This window comes from Papio anubis, chromosome 5 (assembly GCF_008728515.1).
Source record: "Papio anubis isolate 15944 chromosome 5, Panubis1.0, whole genome shotgun sequence".
NCBI lineage: Eukaryota > Metazoa > Chordata > Mammalia > Primates > Cercopithecidae > Papio > Papio anubis.
In genome coordinates, this window is record NC_044980.1 from 172,418,044 (window position 1) to 172,441,218 (window position 23,175).

Here is a 23,175-nt window from a genome sequence, read left to right on the forward strand (position 1 = left end):
ATAGAGAGAAATAATCTGTTTGACAGTAAGTTTATTGGTGGTTCTTACACAGTATCTTTAAAAGTGCCTTAGGGAACCCTGTCCCTCCTAACAAGTGTATCTCGATTAATAATAACCTGCCAGTCACAGATCATCATCAAAGTCTTCACCAGTTGTAAAGAGGTCACACAGTCGTGGGAGTCGGGGATTCTGTGTCTCCTGGACCAGGGGCCCACCCTCTGCCCAGGGAGTCCTTGCGTCCCATGAGGTCTTCCCGCAGGGCCTCTCAGGCCCGGATGTGGTGGGGTGTGTGGCCCGAGGAAGCTGGGCAGCGTCGGTGGGCCTGCTGAGGCCTTCCCTTGAGGCCTGTGCTCTGGGGGTCCCGGGGGTCCCCTGCTTAGCCTGTGCTGGAGAAGCTGGCCCGGGATCCCTCTGAAGAGGCGTTGGCTGCTCTCTGTCCACATGTGAACTGTTTCTAGGTGACAGGACAAATTGCGCCCATTTAGAGGAGGTGGCGGTGACCTGCTGGGCAGGACTCCATAGCTCCTTCCCAGGACCCCTCGGCTCCCTGGCGCCGCAGTCGGCAGCGTTCTCCCGGAGGCAGAGGCTGCTGCCTTGCTTCACCTTCCATGTCAAGCCAGCCTGTCCCTGAAAGAGAAGATGGCCATGCCCTCCATTTGTAAGAACAATGCCAGGGCCCAGCAGGAGCACGAGCCCTGCCTGGGCCTTGGCTGGGCCTCTAGTTCTGACACTTTCTGCTGGAAGCTGTCAGGCTGGGACAGGCTTTGATTTTGAGAGTTAGCAAGACAAAGCAAATAAATGCCTTCCACCTCACCCCAAACCATCTGCTAAATTGCATGACCAGGCTTTCCAAAAACAAGACACGTCATCAGGTGATCCATCTCCTGGGGACCTTAGAATCGGGTCACCAGTGCCTACAAAGGAGGTTTGAGCAGGGAGGGCCTAGAGACGTCTGGAAAGGGGTGGGCTGGCTCCATCCTGCCATCTCCCACCTGGGAGCAGCTCTCCAGAGCCTGCCGGGTTCTGCAGCTGCACAGGTGGCAGCACCAAGCTCCCGGTGGGATAGAAAAGCTGGGGTCTGGCTTCTCTCACCCCAGGAACCAAAGATGCTCTGAAAGTTGGGTGTAGGCCGGGTGCAGTGGCTCACGCCTGTAATCCCAGCACTTTAGGAGACTGAGGTGGGCAGATCACCTGAGGCCAGGGGTTCGAGACCAACCTGGTCAACAAAATGAAACTCTATCACTACTAAAAATACAAAAATTAACCAGGCATGGTGGCACATGCCTGTAATCTCAGCTACTCAGGAGGCTGAGGCAGGAGAATCACTTGAACCTGGGAGGCAGAGGTTGCAGTGAGCTGAGATCATGCCATTCCACTCCAGCCTGGGCAACTGAGACTCTGTCCCAAAAAAAAAAAAAAAAAAGAAAGAAACTTGGGTTGTAGACTGGGAGCAGTGGCTCATGCCTGAATCCCAGCACTTTGGAAAGCCGAGGCAGATTGGAATGCTCAAGCAGATTGCTTGAGTCCAGGAGTTTGAGACCAGCTTGGGAAACATGATGAAACCACCCCCCCCTACAAAAAATTAGCCAACCGTGGTGGTGAGTGCCTGTGATCCCAGCTACTCGGGAGGATCACTTCAGCCCGGGAGTTGGAGGCTGCTATGAGCTGAGATGGCACCACTGTACTCCAGCCTGGGTGACAGAGTGACACCCTGTCTCAAAAACAGAAGGCTGGGGGTGGTGGTTCATGCCTGTAATCCCAGTACTTTGGAAGGCTGAGGCGGGTGGATCACTTGAGGTCAGGAGTGCGAGACCAGCCTGGCCAACATGGTGAAGCCCTGTCTCTACTAAAAATAGAAAAATTAGTCGGGCGTGGTGGCGCCTGCCTGTAATCGCAGCTACTCGGGGCTGAGGCAGGAGAATTGCTTAAACCTGGGAGGCGGAGGTTGCAGTGAGCTGATAGCCAGGGGAACAAGAGTGAAACTCCATCTCAAAAAAAGTTGGGCTGTACTGCTTACAAAGGGATGTGAAAGCAACAACAGAGTGGGTCCCTGCAGCGCTGCCACCCAGGCAATCTGGAAGAGGCCCTGACACTTGATGTCAGCTTTGCCACTGAACTTGCCATGACCGCACACAAACTACAAGCCTCAGTTTCTCACCTTTAAAACAAAGCAACAGGCTTGAGGGAGCATGAAACACAATGATACCATTACAACGTGCAGCCCAGGGACGGACCCATGGTAGACTCTGTGGTCATTCTTCTAGGATTTGGAGATTCGAGGACACATACTTACCCAGGATCACAAACTCATTGGCGGCAACATCAAGGTTTGACTTCTGCCTCTTGGCATGAGCCAGTGCTCTGTGCATGGTGTGAGGCCAGCCGAGGCCGATCTTGGCTGACGTGGGGGTGGGGGCAGTGACTGATGCCCACTGGACTCCCAGCTGCAGTGCCCTTGCTGTCCCCTGGCTCCTGTGACAGGCAGAGCACATCCTGCACTCTGCAGCACTGGATATGCGGTGGGGCCTGCTAGATTGGAAGCTTCAAGAACAAGACAACCGGGCCAGGCGCGGCGGCCCACACCTATAATCCCAGCACTTTGGGAATTGGGAAGATTGCCTGAGCTCAGGGGTTTTGAGACAAGCCTGGGCAACACAGTGAGACCATGTCTCTAAAATTCTTTTTTTTCTGTCGCCCAGGCTGGAGTAGAGTGGTGCGATCTCGGCTCACTGCAACCTGCGCCTCCCAGGTTCAAGCAATTCTCCTGCCTCAGCCTCTCGAGTAGCCGGGATTACAGGTACATGCAACCACGCCCAACTCATTATTTTTAGTAGAGACGGGGTTTCACCATGTTGGCCAGGCTGGTCTCAAACTCCTGACCTCAGGTGATCCACCCGCCTCACCCTCTCAAAGTGCTGAGATTACAGGTGTGAGCCACCGCACCTGACCTCTACAAAATATTTTTTTAAAATTAGCCAGTGTGGTGGTGCACATCTGTAGTCCCAGCTACTTGAGGGGCTGAGGCAGGAGGATCACTTGAGCCTGGGTGGTTGAGGCTTCAGTAGGCTCTGACTGTGCCACTGCACTCCAGCCTGGGTAGACAGAGCGAGACCCTGTCTCAGAAAACAGAAATGAACAAGGCAACACCCTAAGTGAAGAGCATCTCACATACAAGAGTCCACACCTGGGCAAATGTGAGTGTGGAGGGAAGCATCTCCCAGGATTCAGGGCGGGCCCACAGACTGCTCCTGCCTGGACAAAGGTCCCCGTGCTCCCTGCAGAATGAGACGACGGCCCTGACCCAGAAAATCCAACCTTAGTTGCTCCCAGGTGTCACGATGCTCTTTGGTCCTGAGCTACCCTCACGGGAGACGAGAGGCATGGGAGAGAAAAGGGGGTAGAGACCCAAGGAAGGAGTTGGCTTCACACAGAAAAGACAAGAAACCCAGGTGGTGAGATGGGCTCTCCGCGGTTAGGAATCTTATACTTTGTCACCTGTGACAAAAGACAAAATTATCCCACACATACTCAGTGGTCACTGGGACCACAGAGAAACTGTTCTCTGTCACTGACCTTCTGGGGTTCCCAGGCGACCTCAGAGCCACCCGAGTCCTGGATGCCAAGGCTGCACGGAGGCTGGACGGTGCTCTGGCTCCACTTCCTGTCAGGACAGTACTGTCAGTGGTCCCGTGCTACTCTCCAGTGGCACCCCAAGCCTGACTCCACAATCACATGGCCCACAAGCTCGGGTGGCTGCCTGCTCATCCCTATAGCTTCCCAGGCAGCTGCTCAGGCTGCCCAGTCACCGCGCAGGCCCCACTCCCCGCTTCACAGCTTCTAGTTGCTAGAAAGTTGTGTTTTTCTTTTACGCAGGGTCTCACCGGCACCCAGGCTGGAGTGCAATGGCTCACTGCAGCCTTGACCTCCTGGGCTCCGGTGATCCTCCTGCCTCAGCCAAGTAGCTGAGACCACAGGCATGCACCACCATGCCCCATGAATTTGTTTAAAAACTTTGTTGTACAGATAGGGTCTCCCTATGTTGCCCGGACTGGTGTCAAATGATCCTCCTGCCTCAGCCTCCCAAAGTGCTGGGATTACAGGTGTGAGCCATTGTGCCCAGAGGAATGTTCTGGTTTGAAAGCAGAATCTACCTCCTGAAAGCACCTGCCCTCTAAGAGCCACCCTAGATCCTTAGCCTAAAGCAGTCTCTCCAAAAAACTCACTGAAATGCCTGAAGCAGAAGAAACCTTCCTTCAAGTCTGAGGTCTCTGCTTCTCTGTGCTAAAAGCTCTCAGGCCTGTCAGCTACTCTGGCCACTTCCCTGAGGCCAGTATAGTCTGAGATGTTCAGAATTAAGTGGGCATCATAAAGGGTATGCATACTGGTGTCCTGCCCAGCCTTTGCCTCTGCACCAGCAGTGGCAGCAGCTGCCCATTGCCACTTGCCACCTAGGCTTCCCCCGCTTGGCTGATGCTCACAGTGGCTCACTGGTGCCCCACTGCTGGAGGCAGCATAGGCTCTGGGCCAGGGCTGGACCGGAGTCGCACTTGGCACCTTTTTCTAGGCAGGTCTTGGCTGAGGCGGGGGCCTGGCTCCTCCGTTTTGGATGAAGGCTGTTTGCTGAAACACACTCCTCTTCCTTCCAGCTCCAGTTCTTGGGAGTCCCTTTCTAGATACTTCAGCCAGCGACTCTCTGAGGGCTGCGATTTTTCCTATCAGAATGGGAAAATAGTTGATTCTCAGTACTGGAAAGCAGGCAGTTTTATCAAAAACCCCTAGCCCAACTCTTGTGCCTGAGGGTCTCAGGGGTCACGTCCAGCTCCACGCTAGGGAAGGCAGTGGCTGGAAGGTGATGGACACCAATACCCTGTGATGCTGGCAGGACAGTGCTCACTGGTACAGGCCTTGGGAAGGCAGCAGGGCACGGCCCACCAAGAATTTCATGAATATCTATGCTCCCTGGCCCAGTGATTCCACACAAAGAGAGAAGGCAGAGGTGCCAGTCCCAGTGTTACAAAAAGTAGCAAATTTTATTTATAAGAACAGAAGTGGCCAGGTGCAGTGGCTCACGCCTGTAATCCCAGCACTTTGGGAGGCCGAGGCGGGTGGATCACGAGGTCAGGAGATCAAGACCATCCTGGCTAACACAGTGAAAACCCATCTCTACTAAAAAAAAAAAAATACAAAAAACTAACCGGGCGTGGTGGCGGGCGCCTGGAGTCCCAGCTACTCGGGAGGCTGAAGCAGGAGAATGGCGTGAACCCGGGAGGCGGAGCTTGCAGTAAGCCGAGATTGTGTCATTATACTCCAGCCTGGGACTCCGTCTCAAAAGAAAAAAAAAAAAGAACAGAAGTGTGGAAACATGGCCAGGCGCCGTGGCTCACACCTGTAATCCTAGCACTTCAGGAGGCTGAGGCGGGCGGGTCACCTGAGCTCAGGAGTTAAAGACTAGCCTGGGCAACATGGTGAAACCCCATCTCTACTAAAAATACAAACATTAGCTGGGTGTGGTGGTGCGCGTCTGTAATCCCAGCTGCTTGGGAGGCTGAGGAAGGAGAGTTGCTTGAACCCAGGAGGCAGAGGTTGCAGTGAGCCGAGATCATGCCACTGCACTTCAGCTGGGGGACAGGCCGAGACTCTGTCGAAAGAAGGAAAGGAGAGGAAAGAAGGGAGGAAGGGAGGCAAGCAGAAGTGGGGAAACAACCTAAATAACATGTAATAAAGGAACCAATACTAGTACATCTACTACATTCTGTAAATACTTGGTTTTTCTGAGATGTTGGGACTCCAGTGAGCAGTGATCATGCCTCTGCACTCCAGCCTGGGCGACAGAGGGACACCCTGTCTCAAAAATAAGTGAGAAATGAAAATCACTGAAAACTGTACCGCAACAGAGAAGAATGATACAACTGAAAACTAGGATGCAAAAAAGTATTTCTGATGAGAATGATATAAAATTAAGTCTGTAAATGGACCAAATTGGAAGCACAGACACAGGTACCAGAAGAGCATCTTCCTCTGCTTATAACAAAGTGTGAATCTGGCCAGGTGCATTGGTTCATGCCTGTACTCCCAGTACTTTGGGAGCCGAGGCGGGAAGATGGCTTGAGCCCAGGAGTTCGAGACCAGCCTAGGCAACACAGGGAGACCCTGCCTCTACAAAACAGAAACAAAATTAGCTGGGTGTGGCAGGGCACACTTGTAGTCCCAGTTACTAAGGAGCCTGAGGTGGGAGGATTACTTAAGTCCAGGAAGTCAAGGCTGCAGGGAGCCATGATCACTCCCTGCATTCCAGCCTGGGCGACACAGTGAGACCTTGTTTCAAACAAAACAAAACAAAACAAAACAAAACAGCTTGCAGTCTCGAACAAGGAAAGAAGGAAACCCAGGTGTTTTATCCCATTATTCTCTCCCTCTCAGAGGTATGCCCAGAGTGCTGTGGGAGCAAAGTGGAAGCAGTAAGGTGATATTTGAGCTACATTCAGAAGGAGTTCTCCAAGCAGACACGAGAGTCCTTTGCAGGGTACTGTAATGATTGGTACACGTGGCTATCTCCATCCTTAGAAAAGGTACAGGTTTATTTATTTTTGTGTTCCCTGCAGCTTTAAGTCAACTGCCTGTAGGGTGGCATCAACACACATTTGCTCTACGAATGACTACTGGATACATGTGTGCATTCATCCCTTCCCTGACACAGAGCCAGCCTGGGGCAGGTGGGCCTGAGGCTTACCTGCTGCTTCACATTCCCAGCCTGCTGGTGGCCCACGTTTTCTTCTTCACCAGCACTGACAGTTTCTTCTAGAGACCTTCAGGGAAGACCATACATATGCCCTTTGAAAAATGACCAGGGGCTGGGCACAGCAGCTCACTCCTGTAATCCCAGCACTTTGGGAGGCTGAGGCAGGTGGATCACCTGAGGTCAGGAGTTTGAGACAAGTCTGGCCAACATGGTGGTGCATATCTATAATCCCAGCTACTTGGGAGGCTGAGGCAGGATAATCGTTTGAACCCAGGAGGCGGAGGTTGCGGTGAGCCAAGATTGCTAGAACATGGAATCACATGACAATGGAGATAAGTTGCAGCTTCAACCTCCCTGGGCTCAGGTGATCCTCCCACCTCAGCCTCCTGAGTATCTGGGACCACAGGCACCCACTACCACGCCTGGCTAAATTTTTTTTTTTTCCTTTTTTTTGTAGAGAGGGTTTTGCCATCTTGCCCAGGCTAGTCTCAAACTCCTAGGCTCAAGTGATCTACCCACCTCAACCTCCCCAAGTGCTGGGATTACAAGCGTGAAGTATGCATCCAGCTGTTATTTGATTTTAAAAATCATTTTTCCAATTGCCCACTGCATATATATAGAAATACAATTTAATTTTGTATGTTGACCTTGTATCCTTGTGATCTTGCTAAATTATTAGTTCTAGTAGCTTTTTTGTAGATTCATTAGAATTTCCTACATACACAATCATGCTATTTGCAAATAAAATAATGGTTTTATCCAGTTTATTTATAAGTTTCCTTTTTTTTTTTTTTTTTTTTTTGAGGCGAGGTCTTGCTCTCTATTGCCCAGGCTGGAGTGCAGGTAAGAGCAATCTGTCACTGCAAGCTCTGCCTCCGGGTTCAGCCATTCTCCTGCCTCCAGCCTCCCGAGTAGCTGGGACTACAGGCAGCCAGCGCGTAGCTAATTTTTTCTATTTTGGTAGAAGCGGGGTTTCACCATGGTCTCGATCTCTGACAATGATCCACCGCCTCGGCCTCCCAAAGTGCTGGGATTACAGGCGTGAGCCACCAGCCCGGCTACGTTCCTTAATCTAAAAATGTTATGTCTTTGATTCTGGAAAAAGCTGCTCTTATCTCTTCAGTTATTGCTTTTGCTCCATTCTCTTAATTATCTTTTGCTAGAACTCTCCTCTGTAACCTCCATGTCCCTCAACTTTCCCTTATATTTTCTACTTTTCCATTTTTCTGTGTTGCACTGTGAATAATTTTTTAGATTTATCTTCCATTTCACTAATTCTCTCTTAGCTGCATTTAATCTGTTTAACGTGTCCACTGAATTTCTTTTTTTTTTTGAGATGGAGTCTTACTCTGTCACCCAGGCTGGTGTGCAGTGTCGCAATCTTGGCTCACCACAACCTCTGCCTCCTGGGTTCAATTTCCAGCTAATTTTTGTATTTTTAGTAGAGATGGGGTTTCACTATGTTGGCCAGGCTGGTCATGAACTCCTGACCTCAAGTGATCTGCCTGCCTTGGCCTCTCAAAGTACCAGGATTACAGGCATGAGCCACTATGCCCGGCCTAAACTGGATTTTTAATTTTAGTGATTATACTTTTAAGTTCATGACTCTTTTTTTTTTTTTTTTTTTTTTTTGGGGCCAGGTCTCAGTTGTCACCAGGCTGGAGTGCAGTGGCGGATCTCAGCTCACTGCAAGCTCCGCCTCGAGGTTCGCCATTCTCCTGCCTCAGCCTCGGGTAAGCTGGGACTGCAGGCACCACGCCACCTCGCCCGGCTAGTTTTTTGTATTTTGAGGCAGGTTTCACCATGTTGGCAGGATGGTCTTGATCTCCTGACCTGCAGTGATCCATGTCTCGGCCTCCCAAAGTGCTGGGATTACGGAAAAACTGAGCCGCAGCGCCCGGCCTTTTTTTTTAAGACAGAGTCTTACTCTGTTGCAGGCCTCACTTGAGCCTGGGAGGTGGAGGCTGGCTCATTGCAACCTCCACCTCCCAGGCTCAAGCGATTCTTATGCCTCGGCCTCCAGAGTAGCTGAGATTACAGGCACGTGCCACCACACCCAATTAACTTTTGTATTTTTAGTAGAGGCGGAGTTTCACCATGTTGGCCAGGCTGGGTCTTGAACTCCTGACCTCAAATAATCCGCCTGCTTTGGCCTCTCAAAGTGCTGGGATTACAGGTGTGAGCCACTGCACCTGGCCTCTTTTCGGTTCTTTTTCAAATACACCTTTTTTTGGATGAGGGCGATCTGGCTGCAATATCTGTCACCCCATCAGTCACCAAGGTTGGTTAGCTCATCTGGCTGGTGTCCCCGTCCTCCCTCACCGCTCCACGTGCGTCCCTCCTGAAGCTGTGCGCTTGGCTGAAGAGGACCACCACCTCTAATAGAGGAGGAGCAGTCTTCGGTCCAGGGTATATGCGTAGCTGCACCCCCCTGCTAGAACCTCCAAACAAGCTCTCAAATACACCTATTTTTTTGAAGTCCCTCATCTTATCACCCACTTCTTTTATTTTATTAAGTATATTAAACATGCAATATCATGTATTCTGAAGTCTTTATGGGTCTGACTCTTCGGACTGTTGTTCTGCTATCTTTTGCTCCTGGTGACATATTTCCTTGAATGTTAAATGATTTTCAACTCCTGAGTACATGCTACTTGGAACTTTTTCTGTGGGAATTCTTTACGGCCCGGCAATTGAAGATATATTGCTGCAGAGAGGAGCTGCATTCACCTCTGCTCGCTGGGACAATTAGAAGATAAATTTTCCGCTTGAGGCTTTTCACACGGGGTATGTAAAAGGATGAAAAACCATGCAACAACTTCCTTTTATTTCCAAAATCTTAGAGCTATTTCCCCCTCTTCAGCCATTGCCAAGGTCAATACAGGCAGGCTGCTCGCTGCAGAGGGGATCTAGTTCATTTGTACACGGAGGGTGCAGTCCTCCAGGGGCTTGGTTTTGTTAGGAGGTGTCCCACTGGTCTTCCCACACTGACCGGGCCGTAGGTTTTGTCTTCTGAGGGTCTCCTGCACCCCTCCCAGCCATCTAACTGGAGGCTCCAGAGCACCCGGCTTCAACCACCCTAGCAGCTCAGGTACTTCCTCTCTGGATTCTGGCTTCTGCTTTTTTTTTTTTAAAAGCCAGTTAAATTTAGCAATGCAAGTTGTATATCAACTTTAGTGACACTAATGTTATTAAGTTCTGATAACCCACTATCATTGGACCAGCTTCTCCTTCATTTTTGACCTCTTGAGAGTGACTTAACTTTTTTTTTTTTTTTGAGATAGTCTCATTCTGTCATCCAGGCTGGAGTGCAGTGGTGCAACCTCCATCGCCTGGGGTCAAGTGATTCTCCTACCTCAGCCTCCTGAGTAGCTGGGATTATAGGCGCATGCCACCATGCCCGGCTACTTTTTTTGTATTTTTAGTATAGTCGGGGTTTCACCATGCTGGCCAGGCTGGTCTCGCACTCCTGACCTCGTGATCGGCCCGCCTCGGCCTCCCAAAGTGCTGGGACTACAAGCATGAGCCACCGCTCCCGGCCGAGAGTTACTTTCTTTCTAGTCAGCTCATCCGTGCATGTAAAACAGCTGGCGTTTTGAGTTATTTTCAGTGAGAGAACTGCTCGGCGTGTTTGACTGCCATATTGTAAGACATGGGAGTCTAAGGGACTTCTCCACTGTGTACTTCTATTACCCAGTCAAGACGAAAACAGGGCAAGACAACCACACTCTTCTCAAACAACTGTACCTGAGTGGCAGCTCTGAAACCTGTCCCTGTAGTAGATTTAATTTTTGGACATGGCGTCTACAGTCAGCACCAGAGCCTTCACCATAAGCCTGAGAAACCAAAAAATATATTATATTTAAAAAGTGTTGGCAGAATGTTGAGAAATAGATCCATTTGAGATACACCTCGGGGAGGACAAAGCTGTATTCTGCAAGGCCCAAAGACCCCTAAAGCAGCATGGAGGAATCCTAATGACTGACTGCTGTCTCTAGAATCATTTACAAACCAACCGTCTCTGGAACTAATACTTTAGATCTATGTGGCTATCCCGCAAGCACCCTGAACTCTACCTATTGAAGCCAAACTCAACCCAAAGCCCTACACAAAATGGTTAGTGAACATGAATAAAAAGGTTATAAGAGAAGTAACACATATTGCCACATTGTATAACATACTGCCAAAAAATATATGAAATGCTACTTACCTTCACTGATAATCAAAGGAATACAAAATACATTTTTTCCACTTAGCAGTCACAAATTCATCCAACAAGTATTTACTGAGTACCAACTAATGTGCCAGGCCTCATCTAGGGGCAGACGACACAGGAATGGACAAGACTCCCTGTCACCATGGAACTCACATTCAAGTGAGAAGAGACAGGAAAGAAAACAGTGAGGCATGTAACGTATCAGACGCTAATACATGCTCCTGAGAAAGACAAGGCCAGGAAAGAGGCCTTACGTAAGAGCATACCGTTTTACACAAGGTGTTCGAAGTGGTCAAGGAATGGATCTCTAAGAAGGTAAGGTTTGAGCACAAACAGGAAGATATGAAGGAGCAAGCCGCATGGCTGTCTAGGGGAAGAACATTCCAGCAGAAGCAATGACATGAAAATGAGTGTGAAGACCCTGAGCCTGGAATTTTGGAGGAACAGTGAAGAGGCCAGCATGGCTGGAGCTGAGTGGTCTAAGGAGAAGATGGTAAGAAATGAAACTTGAGAGTATGGGTTCTACTACAGGCAGAATCAGCTTTACAGGTATGAGATCTGCTCTGCTGTCACCTTCTTGAAATTCTTAACAATCTGGTCTTTGAACTTGTGTTTTGTAAGTGAAGTCTGCTGGGACAATGGCGCACATCTGCGATCAGACGCACACACTGTATGTGTCCACTCTTCCTCAACACCCCGCTGGCAGGAGCATTCTTGATGTCCCGTGAGCAAAGAACTCTGGTGGACTCCCAGTGCCTGGCAGCAGTGTGTCACGTGAGAACTGAGAACCAACCATTGTTTTTAGCAGCATGGAGACCACTGCCGACTCCGACACAAGCAATTGTAATGGACAGGTGGGGAGTGCAGCCCTGTTTGGAGCACATTCAAGTGAGAACGGAGGAGAGCAGCTGGAGGGGGGAAATGGCAAAGTTGAAAAAGACCAGGCTGGCATAACCAGAAGTGGTGTGCTCTTCCAGAGGGCAGGGACTGCTGGCTGGATACTGAAGTGCATTCTTCCCGATGTGGGCACAAAACTAGACTTCATTTCCCAGTGTGCGTGTAGTCGGGGTGGCCACGAAACCAGCCTCTTTCCATGGCAGTGTCACTTGTTTCCCAGCCTGGCCCTCAAAGCCTCCAGCAGCTCCTCCACGCACTTGCCTTTCTCAGTGGCTAGAAGCAGCTACAGATGAGCCTCAGGGAATAAAAGAAGCCCAAGATGGCAGGAACTTGGATCCCCGAGCAACCACATCAAGGGCAGCGGCCTGCTGACCTTATCGTCTTCCCAGGACTGTTACGAGAGCAAGAGAAACGTCTATTGCATTAAGCCACCACAATTTTGGTGTGTTTGTTACTGTGGCCTAGTCAGCCATACACCATATACCACACACAGCACAGAAGCACCGAGGGGATAAAAAGCCTTCCTCAAGGAGAATGCAGAAATACATCTCAAACAAGCCATGCTCACCATGTGGGGTGTCTGCCTACCTGGTAAGCCAGCCCCTCTCTACTGAGACCCAATCCCAGTTGACTGGACCAGAGGTGGACATCCGAATCAGCCTGGGCCAACCAGATTGCTTCTCCTAGGAATTTATAACTGGGACTCAGCTCTTCCAGTCGGCAGGAATGAGATTCTGTGGACTTGGAGCAGAGAATGTGACTGAACAGTCTGGGGAGAAACAGAAAGGGAAGGAGAGGAGAAAATAGAACAAAGATACAGGGAGAAGCTGGGTGATGGGGAGGAAAAGCTGAGGCCTGGCTTGCTTGTTGGGTGATGGAGAGGAAAAGCTGAGGCCTGGCTTGTTGGGTGATGGGAGGAAAAGCTGATGCCTGGCTTGTTGGCAGCTTTTCAATTCTTGGGGCTAGTTTTTCAAGGCATCAGGGATGAAGTTCTGCCCCTTGGATTCCCTAAGAGAGCTCATTACCTTGCCAGCACTTTTTCTTGTTTTTAACTTTGCTGAACCCATTCTGAAGTTTTTTTTTTTTTTCCCTTTAAAAAAAAAAAAATCAGCTGGGTGCCGGTGGTTCACGCCTGTAATTCCGGCCCTTTGGGAGGCCAAGGCGGGTGGATCATGGGGTCAGGAGATCGAGACCATCCTGGCTAACACGGTGAAACCCCACCTCTACTAAAAAATACAAAAAAATTAGCCGGGCGAGGTGGCGACACCTGTAGTCCCAGCTACTCGGGAGGCTGAGGCAGGAGAATGGCATGAACCCGGGAGGTGGAGCTTGCAGTGAGCCGAGTTCGCGCCACTGCACTCCAGCCTGGGTGACAGAGGGAGACTCTGTCTCAAAAAAAATAAAAAAAAGTATCAGGTGAAGGCACTCATCAACGGCAGGTGGATCACTTGAGGTCCGGAGTTTGAGACCAGCCTGGCCAACATGGTGAGACCCCATCTCTACTAAACATTCAAAAAACAAATTAGCTGGGCGAGGTGGCACGCACCTGTAGTCCCAGATACTCAGGAGGCTGAGGCAGGAGAATCGCTTGAATCTGGGAGGCGAAGGTTGCGGTGAGCCAAGATCGTACCATTACACTCCAGCCTGGGTGATAGAGTGAGACTCCATCTCAAAAAAAAAAAAAAAACCCCCCAAAAAACAGCAATTTAACTTCTAGGACTATGTCCTAAATAAACAGTAAACAGCCGGTCACGTGGATAAAGAGGTTTTTGTAAAAAGCTTCACCGTAGACTTGTGCGTAACAATCAAAAGGGAAATCAACCTAAATGCCCAACAAGGTTGGACCCGTTACTCACTCACTCAACAAACACCGAGCACTGTGCTAGGTGCTGAGGATACACCAGTAAAGAAAAAGCCTCTGTTCTCACGGAACTAAAGTCTTAGATGGACAATCTGCACATAAACACGACCATATAACTTCCATAGGATTCTGAGAAGAGGGAGGGGAACTCCACAGTGAGCACAAAGGCCCAAGAGGGAGCAAATTTAGGTTTCAGGTCAGAAAGAAAGCACATGGCTGTAGGAGAAGAGGAAAGATGAGAGATGAAGGGAGAGGCGGCACTGGGGCTGGAGCAGGAAAAGAGCAAGTTCAGTAAGGCAAAGGATGCAGGACAGTTTGGGGTCTTCAGAGTTCAGGAGGGGGAATGTGGATGGACTGAAAAGATGTGCTCAATGCCAGATGCAAACAGCTGGATAAGAGCATTTACAGCCTGCCCCTGCCTGCCTGCACTTCCTGAGCCCACTCTCCCACATCCCCACCTCCACCAACAGCCTCTGCCCTTCCCCAGCTGCCCTGATTCCTCCGTCATCTTCTCACAGTCCCTGGTGCTTTCCTTTCCTTGTGCTCAGCCGAGTTTTAAATTATGTAGATGCGTGTGTGCATTAGTTTCTCTTCCCCTTCCACACAAGTGCATCTGTGAGGGCAAGAATGACAATGGGCTTACTTTCCACTGTTTCCCTCATGCTTGGCACACAGAAGGTACTCAAGAAATACTTGCTGAATGAAGAATCAAATGGCAGTACCTTTCCAGACACCACTCCATCCATTTCACTTCCTGAAGGAACAGGAAGCTCGGAAGCAGGAGCTCCGTGTCTGGGAACTTTGTGTGAGAGAGGATGATCCCAGCTGTGGCATTCTGGGACTCCCTGGAAGGGCTCACTGCAGGCCTGCGCCCCACCTGCTTTCTGTTTTGTAGACTCACCCGCAAAAAGGACTGCTTCTCTCCACAGGCTTTGCATGTCCACTTGACACTCTTTTTTACCTGCAATGAAATTTCAGAAATACAACTCAGATAATTATTTAAAACAAAAGGGAATTGGGCTGGGCCTAGTGGCTCACACCTGTAATCTCCCTTTGGGAGGCCAAGACGGGCAGATCACTAGGTCAGGCGGTCGAGACCAGCTTGACCAACATGGTGAACCCCGTCTCTACTAAAAATACAAAAATTAGCCAGGCGCGGTGGCGTGCACCTGTAATCCCAGCTACTCAGGAGGCTGAGGCAGGAGAATCGCTTGAACCCAGGAGGTGGAGGCTGCCATGAGACAAGACTGCACCACTGCACTCCAGCCTGTGTGACAGAGTGAGATTCCATCTCAAATAAACAAACAAACAGCAAAATGGAATCGGATCTGAAATTTCTTTTTTTCAATCCCAAGTAGCTGGGATTACAGGTGCGTACCACCAGGTCCAGCTAATTTTTGCATTTTAGTAGAGATGGGGTTTCACCATGTTGACCAGGCTGGTCTCAAACTCTTGACCTCAAGTGATCCACCTGCCTTGGCCTCCCACAGTGCTGGGATTACAGGCGTGAGCCACCATGCCTGGCCCGAAATAATTTTTTTTTTTTTGGAGACGGAGTCTCACTCCGTCGCCCAGGCCGGAGTGCAGTGGCGCGATCACGGCTCACTGCAAGCTCCACCTCCCAGGTTCACGCCATTCTCCTGCCTCAGCCTCCCATGTAGCTGGGACTACAGGTGCCCACCTCCATGCCCGGCTAATTTTTTGTATTTTTAGTAGAGACAGGGTTTCACCGTGTTAGCCAGGATGGTCTCCATCTCCTGACCTCGTGATCCACCTGCCTTGGCCTCCCAAAGTGCTGGGATTACAGGCGAGAGCCACCGTGCCTGGCCCTGGCCCCAAATAATTTTAAAAATGGATGGAAAGAGTCCAGAAACAAACCAACACATGTGTAAACATTTAGCATATCATAATCATAAAGGTGGACTTTAAGAGTGAGAAAAGAACAGACTGTTTAACAAGTCTGGGTTGGTGCTGGGAAAACTGGCTATGTATATGAAATACAATCAAGTTGGGCTGGGTGCAGTGGCTTGAGCCTGTCGTCTCAGCGACCAGGCAGGCCAGGACTACTTGAGCCCAGGAGTTTGAGGCCAGCCTGGGTAGCAGAGCAAGAGCCTGCCTCTCAAAACTAAACTCAAACAAACAAAGAAACTCTGAAAAACCCAAGTGGAAACTCTAAAAAAAAATTCCGTATTTATTTATTTTCAATTCTTGTTAAACCTGGGTCTAAAAAACTTCCATAACATTTTCAGTTCTTGTTAAACCTGACTAGATGTGTTCTCTCTTAACATGGTAAAATGCCTTAAACCCAGCTCTGATGCTGCAGAGTCTCTACCAGCGCTCCACCTAGAAGGGTTGCCCACTATTATTTACCATTGTTTTCTGGATGTACTAGCCAATGGAATTAGAAGAAAGTTGTAAGAGGTATAAAAATTGGAAAGGAGGGCAAAACTCTATCATTATGTATCGATATAATTATAATACCCGATATAATTTTTTTTTTTGAGACACAGTCTCACTCTGTTGCCCAGGCTGGATTACAGTGGTGAGATCTTGGCTCACTGTAACCTCCGCCTTCCAGGTTCAAGCGATTCTCCTGCCTCAGTCTCCCAAGTAGCTGGGATTACAGGTATGTGCCACCACACCCGGCTAATTTTGTAGTTTTAGCAGAGACAGGGTTTCATCATGTTGGTCAGGCTGGTCTCAAACTCCTGACCTCAAGTGACCCACCCACCTCGGCCTCACAAAGCACTGAGATTAAAGGTGTGAGCCACCATGCCCAGGTGCTACCTGATATAATTTTTTATCCGAAAACCAACAAAATGAAATGAAAAGCCGCTAAAACCAGACAATCTAATATGGTGGTTAGGTACAAAATTAAGATACCTTCAAAAGTTAATATAGGTTTTATATGAGCAGACATCTAGTTAGAACACATAATGGATAAAGAGTCCATTTATAACAGCAACAAATAAAATGTTACCAAGGGATACCAAGGTTACTTGAAGAAATGTAATAGATCATGCTTAACATCACAAAGATGTCTAGGTTGATTCGTTAACATTAATACGATTAATATGATCCTAGTACAAAAATATGAGGTTTTTGGGGGAAGTATCCAAAAGGATTCTCAGGAGGACAATGAGCACCTACCAAAAATGGAAGCAGGGAATGACTTAGCAATTTTACTTCTCAGCTTCTACCTTAAAACACCAATAAAACTGTGAATTTTCTATGAGTATGTAAGCAAGTAAGCATTTTTTTTTTCTTTTTTTTTTGAGACAGAGTGTTGCTCTGTCACCCAGGCTGGAGTGTTGTTGCATCATCTCGGCTCTCTGTAACCTCTGCCTCCTGGATGCAAGTGATTCTCCTGTCTCAGCCTCCCAAGTAGCTGGGATTACAGGTGCGCACCACCATGCCCTATATTTTTTGTCTTTTTAGTAGAGACGGGGTTTCACCATGTTGCCCAGGTTGGTCTCTAACTCCTGACCTCGTGATCTGCCCACCTTGGCCTCCCAAAGTGCTGGGATTACAGGTGTGAGCCACCGCGCCCAGCCGAGAAAAGCATTTTTTTTTTTTTTTTTTTTTCTAGGTTCTGGCTCTGTCGCCCAGGCGGGAGTGCAGTGGCCGGATCTCAGCTCACTGCAAGCTCCGCCTCCCGGGTTTACGCCATTCTCCTGCCTCAGCCAGAAAAGCATTTTTAAAAGTTTAGGACTCACAGTACCTGGTGAAGGGATGAACTCTGCGAACTGCTGAGATAGTATGGTTCTGACACTTACTAGATGGAGAAACCACTTGATTTCTGTGGATTCTGGAATTCTCGTGTAAGATGGGAATGACGCCTAAGTCAAAGGTTGTTGAAGTTAAACGTGTTAAAGTAGCACCCAGCTGACTTGCAATTAAAATGGTCAACATCCTCTTCGGTTTCAAGTAATTTTTCTTTGTTTTTGAGACAGGGTCTGGCTCTGTTGCCCAGGCTGAAGTCCAGTGGTGTGAACGCAGCTCACTGCAACCTCTGCCTCCTGGTCTGAAGCGATTCTCCCGCCTCAGCGCCCCTGAGTAGCTAGGACTAGAGATGCACGCCACCGCATCTGGCTATTTTATTTTGAATTTTAGTAGAGACAAGGTCTCGCTGCGTTGCCCAGGCTGGTCTGGAACTTCTGAGCTCAAGTGATCTGCCCTAGTGGGCTTCCCAAAGTGCTGGGATTAGGGGCGTGAGTCACGGGGGCCAGGCAACTCACATTTCATAGGGTTGAAAATGACCATAAGGGTCAGGGGCGCTGGCTCACACCTGTAATCCCGGCACTTTGGGAGCCAAGGCCGGCAGAACACTTGCCCCAGCCTGGGCAACACGGCCGAAAACCCCATTTCTACAAAAAATATAAAAATTAGCTGGGGATGGTGGCCCGCACCTATAGTACCAGCTACGTGAGAGGCTGAGGTGGATTAGCTGAGCCTGGGAGGTGCAGGTTGCAGCGAGCTGTGATTGTTACCACTGCACTCCAATCTGGGCGATAAAGCGAGACCTTGTCTCAAAATAAATAAATAAATAAATAAATAAATAAATAAATAAATAACACTGGTGAATATGGAAGAGTGAAACAGGGAAACAAACAAGGAAATAGAGGCCGGGCGTGGTGGCTCACGTCTGTAATGCCAGTACTCCGGGAGGCTGAGGCGGGTGGATCACGAGGTCAAGAGACGGAGACCTTCCTGGCCAACATGGTGAAACCCCGTCTCTACTAAAAACACAAAAATTAACTGGGCTTGGTGGCGGCCGCCTGTAGTCCAAGCTATTCAGGAGGCTCAGGCAGAAGAATCGTTTGAACCTGGGAGGCGGAGGTTGCAGTGAACCGAGATCGCGCCACTGCACTCCAGCCTGGTGACAGAGTGAGACATGAGACTCCGTCTCAAAAACAAAAAAAGGAAATAAAAATAAATGGAAAATTTGTTTTTAAAAAAAGCATGAAACATTAGACGTGTAATAATTTAAAAAAACAAATGATCTCCATTTGCAACTCTTAGGACCCAGCTCCTGAAAGAAAACAAGTAAAAACTTTCTGAGCCCTTAAAATGGCCCTTACAAACGCTTAGCATTAAATGCAAGGTTACAAACACATACTCAGCATCTTGCTGACTTTTTAACATACGTCTTAAAGAAGTCTGACGCTATTCTTTCTCAGGGCAGAGCAGATTAGCAATAATAAGGAGGGAGGGACTATCAGAAGCGGATACGCTGACTGCAGTGTTAAGTGAGATCAAGCAGGAAGACAGGTGCGATCCGGCAAAGGTTAAGTGGCATCCTGTATCTCGCACGCTGAAAGTCAGGGAGGCAAGTATGTTCTAGAAACACAGATTAACTGTCTTTAAGACTCGGGGGCCCGTGGTTCACGCATCGGCGAACAAGCGTATCAAGTCCCTGGCCCCGGGGAAAAGGACGGCGGCAGAGGCGCGGGGCGACGGAGAGGGCGCCCGGGAGTGGAGCAGGGACGCCGCCGCGGCGCGCCCGGGCTCCAAGAACCGTCCTCCCCTCTCACTGAAACGGAGACAGGGCCACCTCGTGGGGTAGGCTCTGCGTAAAGGACGCTATCCTCAACCGGGTTCTCCCACGACCTGCTACAATTCACGAGAGGCCACCTCTGCAGAAACCACTACCTCTGGTTTGTACACGAACCAAACAAAAAGCCCAGAACGACGTTATGCGGGGGCGACCCCAATGAGACCCGCCCTCAGCGGTCCCTGCACCCCTTCGGGCCCAGGTGCATCCGGAGCCATTCGAGACAGCACCCACGGCCCCGCCATTTCCCGTCCACTGTCCCCGCGCCGGAGGAGAAGGAGGGGGCCGGCACCCGCCAGACCTGGTGCGCCTGGAAGAGGCGGCAGCTGCAGCAGCGCAGGACCCGACAAGGCTGAGGCGGCGCCATCCTTGCCTGTGCAGTAGCCAGCGAGCCAAGCGCGCGCGCTCCGCATTTGTCCCGCCGCGCTCCGCCCCGCCCCGCGTACGCGCTCGCGGCGCTCTAGTCCCCTACGCCGCCTCGCATGCGCGTATACTCTTCGCTGCGGCCGCCGCGGCCCGCCCCTGCGCACTGGGGTCCCTCTAGCCTACCGCGCCTCTCGCTGGTCGTCTGGGCCCCTCCGACGTCGAAGGAGTCCTGGGTCCGGGTGGGTGCGGGATGCCGGGTCGCAGACTTGCCGTCTGACCAGGGCAGCGCCCGCATCTTCCTAAGGCAGCGGCTTCCGGCCCTGGGGAGACTGGAGTTGATACGGCAGGGCCTCGGCGGACGAGTTCTTTGGCCTGTTGCACCACGCGGAGCGGAGCGAGGGGCCGCCCTGCCCGGCCTGCGCTGCCGTGCTTTGGGGCAGCAGCGCACAGTTAGCCTTTGAACCGGAGCTCGGGGAGGAGTCCGGGGAGACGGAGGGGCTCAGCCGACCCAAGCTTCCCGGAGAGCGCGAAGCCGGCCCCCTGCCGCCCCGGGAGCGTCCCAGGCCCATCCTCCGGAGGGCGGAGGCGCCCCCGCAGCCCGACGCTCTCGCGGCAACCCTGCGTGGCTTAGGGTTGTAGCCTTGTTGGAAAATAAAATACAAAAAAAAAATTAAAATTACCTCCAACCCTATGTCTAGGGTTATAATTTTAATTTATGTTTTTTTCCCAACTTTTGCACAGTGAAAAATTAAAAAGCGAGCTTTTTTTTTTTTTTTGGAGACAAGAGTCTTACTGTGTCGCCCAGGCTGGAGTGCAGTGGCGTGATTCTCCTGCCTCAGCCTCCCGAGTAGCTGGGATTACGGGTGCCCGCCACCAAGCCCAGCTAAATTTTGTAGTTTTAGTAGAGACGGTGTTTCTCCATGTTGGCCAGGCTGGTCTCGAACTCCTGACGTGTGGTGATCTGCCCGCCTCGGCTTCCCAAAGTACTGGGATTACAGACTCACGTGAGCCACTGCACCCGGCCGACACTCGCTTTTAACAGCAGAAACCATCCCGGTGAAGAAAACACCCAAGCCTGACAAGGGTGCGGGGAGAGCTACCCCTCTTACAGGAAGCTGGGAGAACGGTCAAATGCAAAACCGTGGAAAGCAACCTGACAATACTGCTACCCCAAGGAAGGAATCCCTTCACCCAGGTGATTTACTATTCGTTCCCTAGTGTTCCCTGAAGTATACCAGGAAGAAATGGAAATCAGTGTTCTAAAGGACGGCACGGACCCTTACGCAGTTCTATCAGCAAGAACTTGAGTTTGAAGTGACACCCTGCTGTGGAGAGGCAAGGTTACAAAATTACAGTACGTCGTTTGAATTCTGTGACACCGGCATTATTTTCTGGGGTGTGTGTGTGTGTGTGTGGCTAAGGTTGTAGGTAATGCTAATTTTTAAATTTTCTCCAACTCTTGTACAGTAAGTAGTTACCAGAAAAAAAAAAAATTGAGAGACAATATGCCAATAGACAATGGTCGGATAACGAATGACATGAAACTGCAGCCTCTGCAGTAACCGGGCAGTCGGCTGTGTGGGAAGGATGTAGTCAGGACTGCTTGCTCCTCTATTTTCTGTACCACCCTCCCCATGTCAGAGCCAACCCACGCAAGAGGAATACGCTCCCCAAGCCAGTCACAGAAAACATCCTGCTTGTTAGCTCACCTCCAGTTTCCAACAGCCTGCAGTGAGAACCACCTGGAGCCTTCCCTGTTTTCCATCCCCTGGCCCTTGCGCCTGCCCACACCTGTGATGTCTCTGACTCCCTTGCTGGAGCAAGCCGTGAATACTGTTTCTCATTTGGGTGGTCTTCCTTCATTTCTACGTTTGAGTTATTGTAGCTGAGAACAGAAGGAAGGCATCTGCAAAAAATGTTTTATGCTTAATGAAAAGAGTAGAATAAACATTTCATATATGACATCAGTTAAACTCTGAAAAAAATACAGAATGAATACCAAAACACTGAGGAGTAATCTGTAGCACTAGGAAAAATTGGTTTTCTACTTTTCTGTATATTTTTCTCCTTTTGGCAATAAACCTGTAATCCTTTAAGAATTCATGTGTTGCGGCCGGGCGCGGTGGCTCAAGCCTGTAATCCCAGCACATTGGGAGGCCAAGACGGGCGGATCACGAGGTCAGGAGATCGAGACCATCCTGGCTAACACGGTGAAACCCCGTCTCTACTAAAAAATACAAAAAAACTAGCCGGTCGAGGTGACGGGCGCCTGTAGTCCCAGCTACTCGGGAGGCTGAGGCAGGAGAATAGGGTGAACCCGGGAGGCGGAGCTTGCAGCGAGCTCAGATCCAGCCACTGCATTCCAGCCTGGGCGACAGAGCAAGGCTCCGTCTCAAAAAAAAAAAAAAGAGAATTCATGTGTATAGTCTTTTTCTTGGAATTAGAATGATTTGATGAGTGGTTTGATAGAACTTGTATTACTTGGTAAGCAGTTTTAAAATATTCATATTTACTTATAAAATTTAAATTTTTTATTTGTATTATCTATATATTATTTAATGTTACTGTTCTGGTTGTTAAACATTTTGAGTTATCTTCCCAGGTTGAATGATTTATGGATGAAAGCACTATTGTACATTTTTGTACATTGTATCATGTGACTAGGCCAGATTCCTCTTTTCTATCCTTTGGTTTAATTTCTTTGGTGTATTCACAAGCTTATACTTCCACATATTAAAAACATTTTTATCTTACCTCTGTAAAGACAAAAAATGAAAAAAAAAAAGGCATTTATCCAAATTCCAAGTTATTCAAATCTGATTGAATACAATCAATGTAAGACTTAAAATTGCCAAATGTGTGGGGTTATTATATCTTAATTATGGCCAAGAACAGTCTTTTTGGTATAAATAATTTGAAATTATTTTATGGTAGTTTGTGTAAATACTAGAAAGGAAATTAAAGCCAGGCATGGTGATTCATGCCTGTAGTCCCAGCTACTAGGGAGGCTGCGGCAGGAGGATCACTTCAGGCCAAGAGTTTGAGGCTGCAGTGAGCTACGGTCATGCCACAGCACTCCAGTCTGTCTCTAAAACAAACAAATAAGCAGGCTGGGCACGGTGGCTCACGGCTGTAATCCCAGCACTTTGGGAGGCCGAGGTGGGTGGTCAGGAGTTTGAGACCAGCCTGGCCAATATGGTGAAACCCTGTCTCTAGTAAAAATGCAAAAATTAGCTGGGCTTGGTGGCGCATGCTTGTAGTCCCAGCTGCTTGGGAGGCTGAGGCCAAAGAATTGCTTGAACCCAGGAGGCAGAGATTGCAGTGAGCCCAGATCGTGCCACTCCACTCCAGGCTGGGCAAGAGAGCAAGAGTCGGTCTTTAAAAAAAAAAAAAAAAGCAAAGCTACTTAATTAAAACAAAACCAGCAGCCACAGAGATATACAATAGTACCTCTTGAGTTTCACCTTCTGCAGCTTTAGTTACCCTGAGTCAACAGCCACCTGGAAGAGATGAGTACACAGTACAAGAAGATATTGTGAGAC

At 49.5% G+C, this 23,175-nt stretch overlaps 1 protein-coding gene across 5 annotated transcripts; it reads right to left on the minus strand.

Annotated features, from left to right (window-relative positions):
* Nucleotides 1-14: 14 nt before the first annotated feature.
* MRNIP (MRN complex interacting protein) lies at nucleotides 15-23,175 on the minus strand. Of its 5 annotated transcripts, XM_021940258.2 has the most exons (9): nucleotides 23,084-23,175; nucleotides 21,343-21,539; nucleotides 14,615-14,674; nucleotides 12,441-12,593; nucleotides 10,487-10,575; nucleotides 6,731-6,806; nucleotides 4,555-4,712; nucleotides 3,574-3,661; nucleotides 15-627 (listed from the first exon to the last, which is right to left on the minus strand). In XM_021940258.2, exons 2-9 carry the CDS (start codon nucleotides 21,475-21,477, stop codon nucleotides 124-126), a joined length of 1,263 nt encoding a protein of 420 aa, XP_021795950.2. In that variant the 5' UTR covers nucleotides 21,478-21,539; nucleotides 23,084-23,175; the 3' UTR covers nucleotides 15-123. The 5 variants fall into 5 exon arrangements, with proteins under 5 accessions (XP_021795950.2, XP_021795951.2, XP_021795952.2 ...); XM_021940259.2 differs by lacking the exons at nucleotides 21,343-21,539; nucleotides 23,084-23,175 and adding an exon at nucleotides 19,569-19,774; XM_021940260.2 differs by lacking the exons at nucleotides 12,441-12,593; nucleotides 23,084-23,175 and having other exon boundaries at nucleotides 21,343-21,796.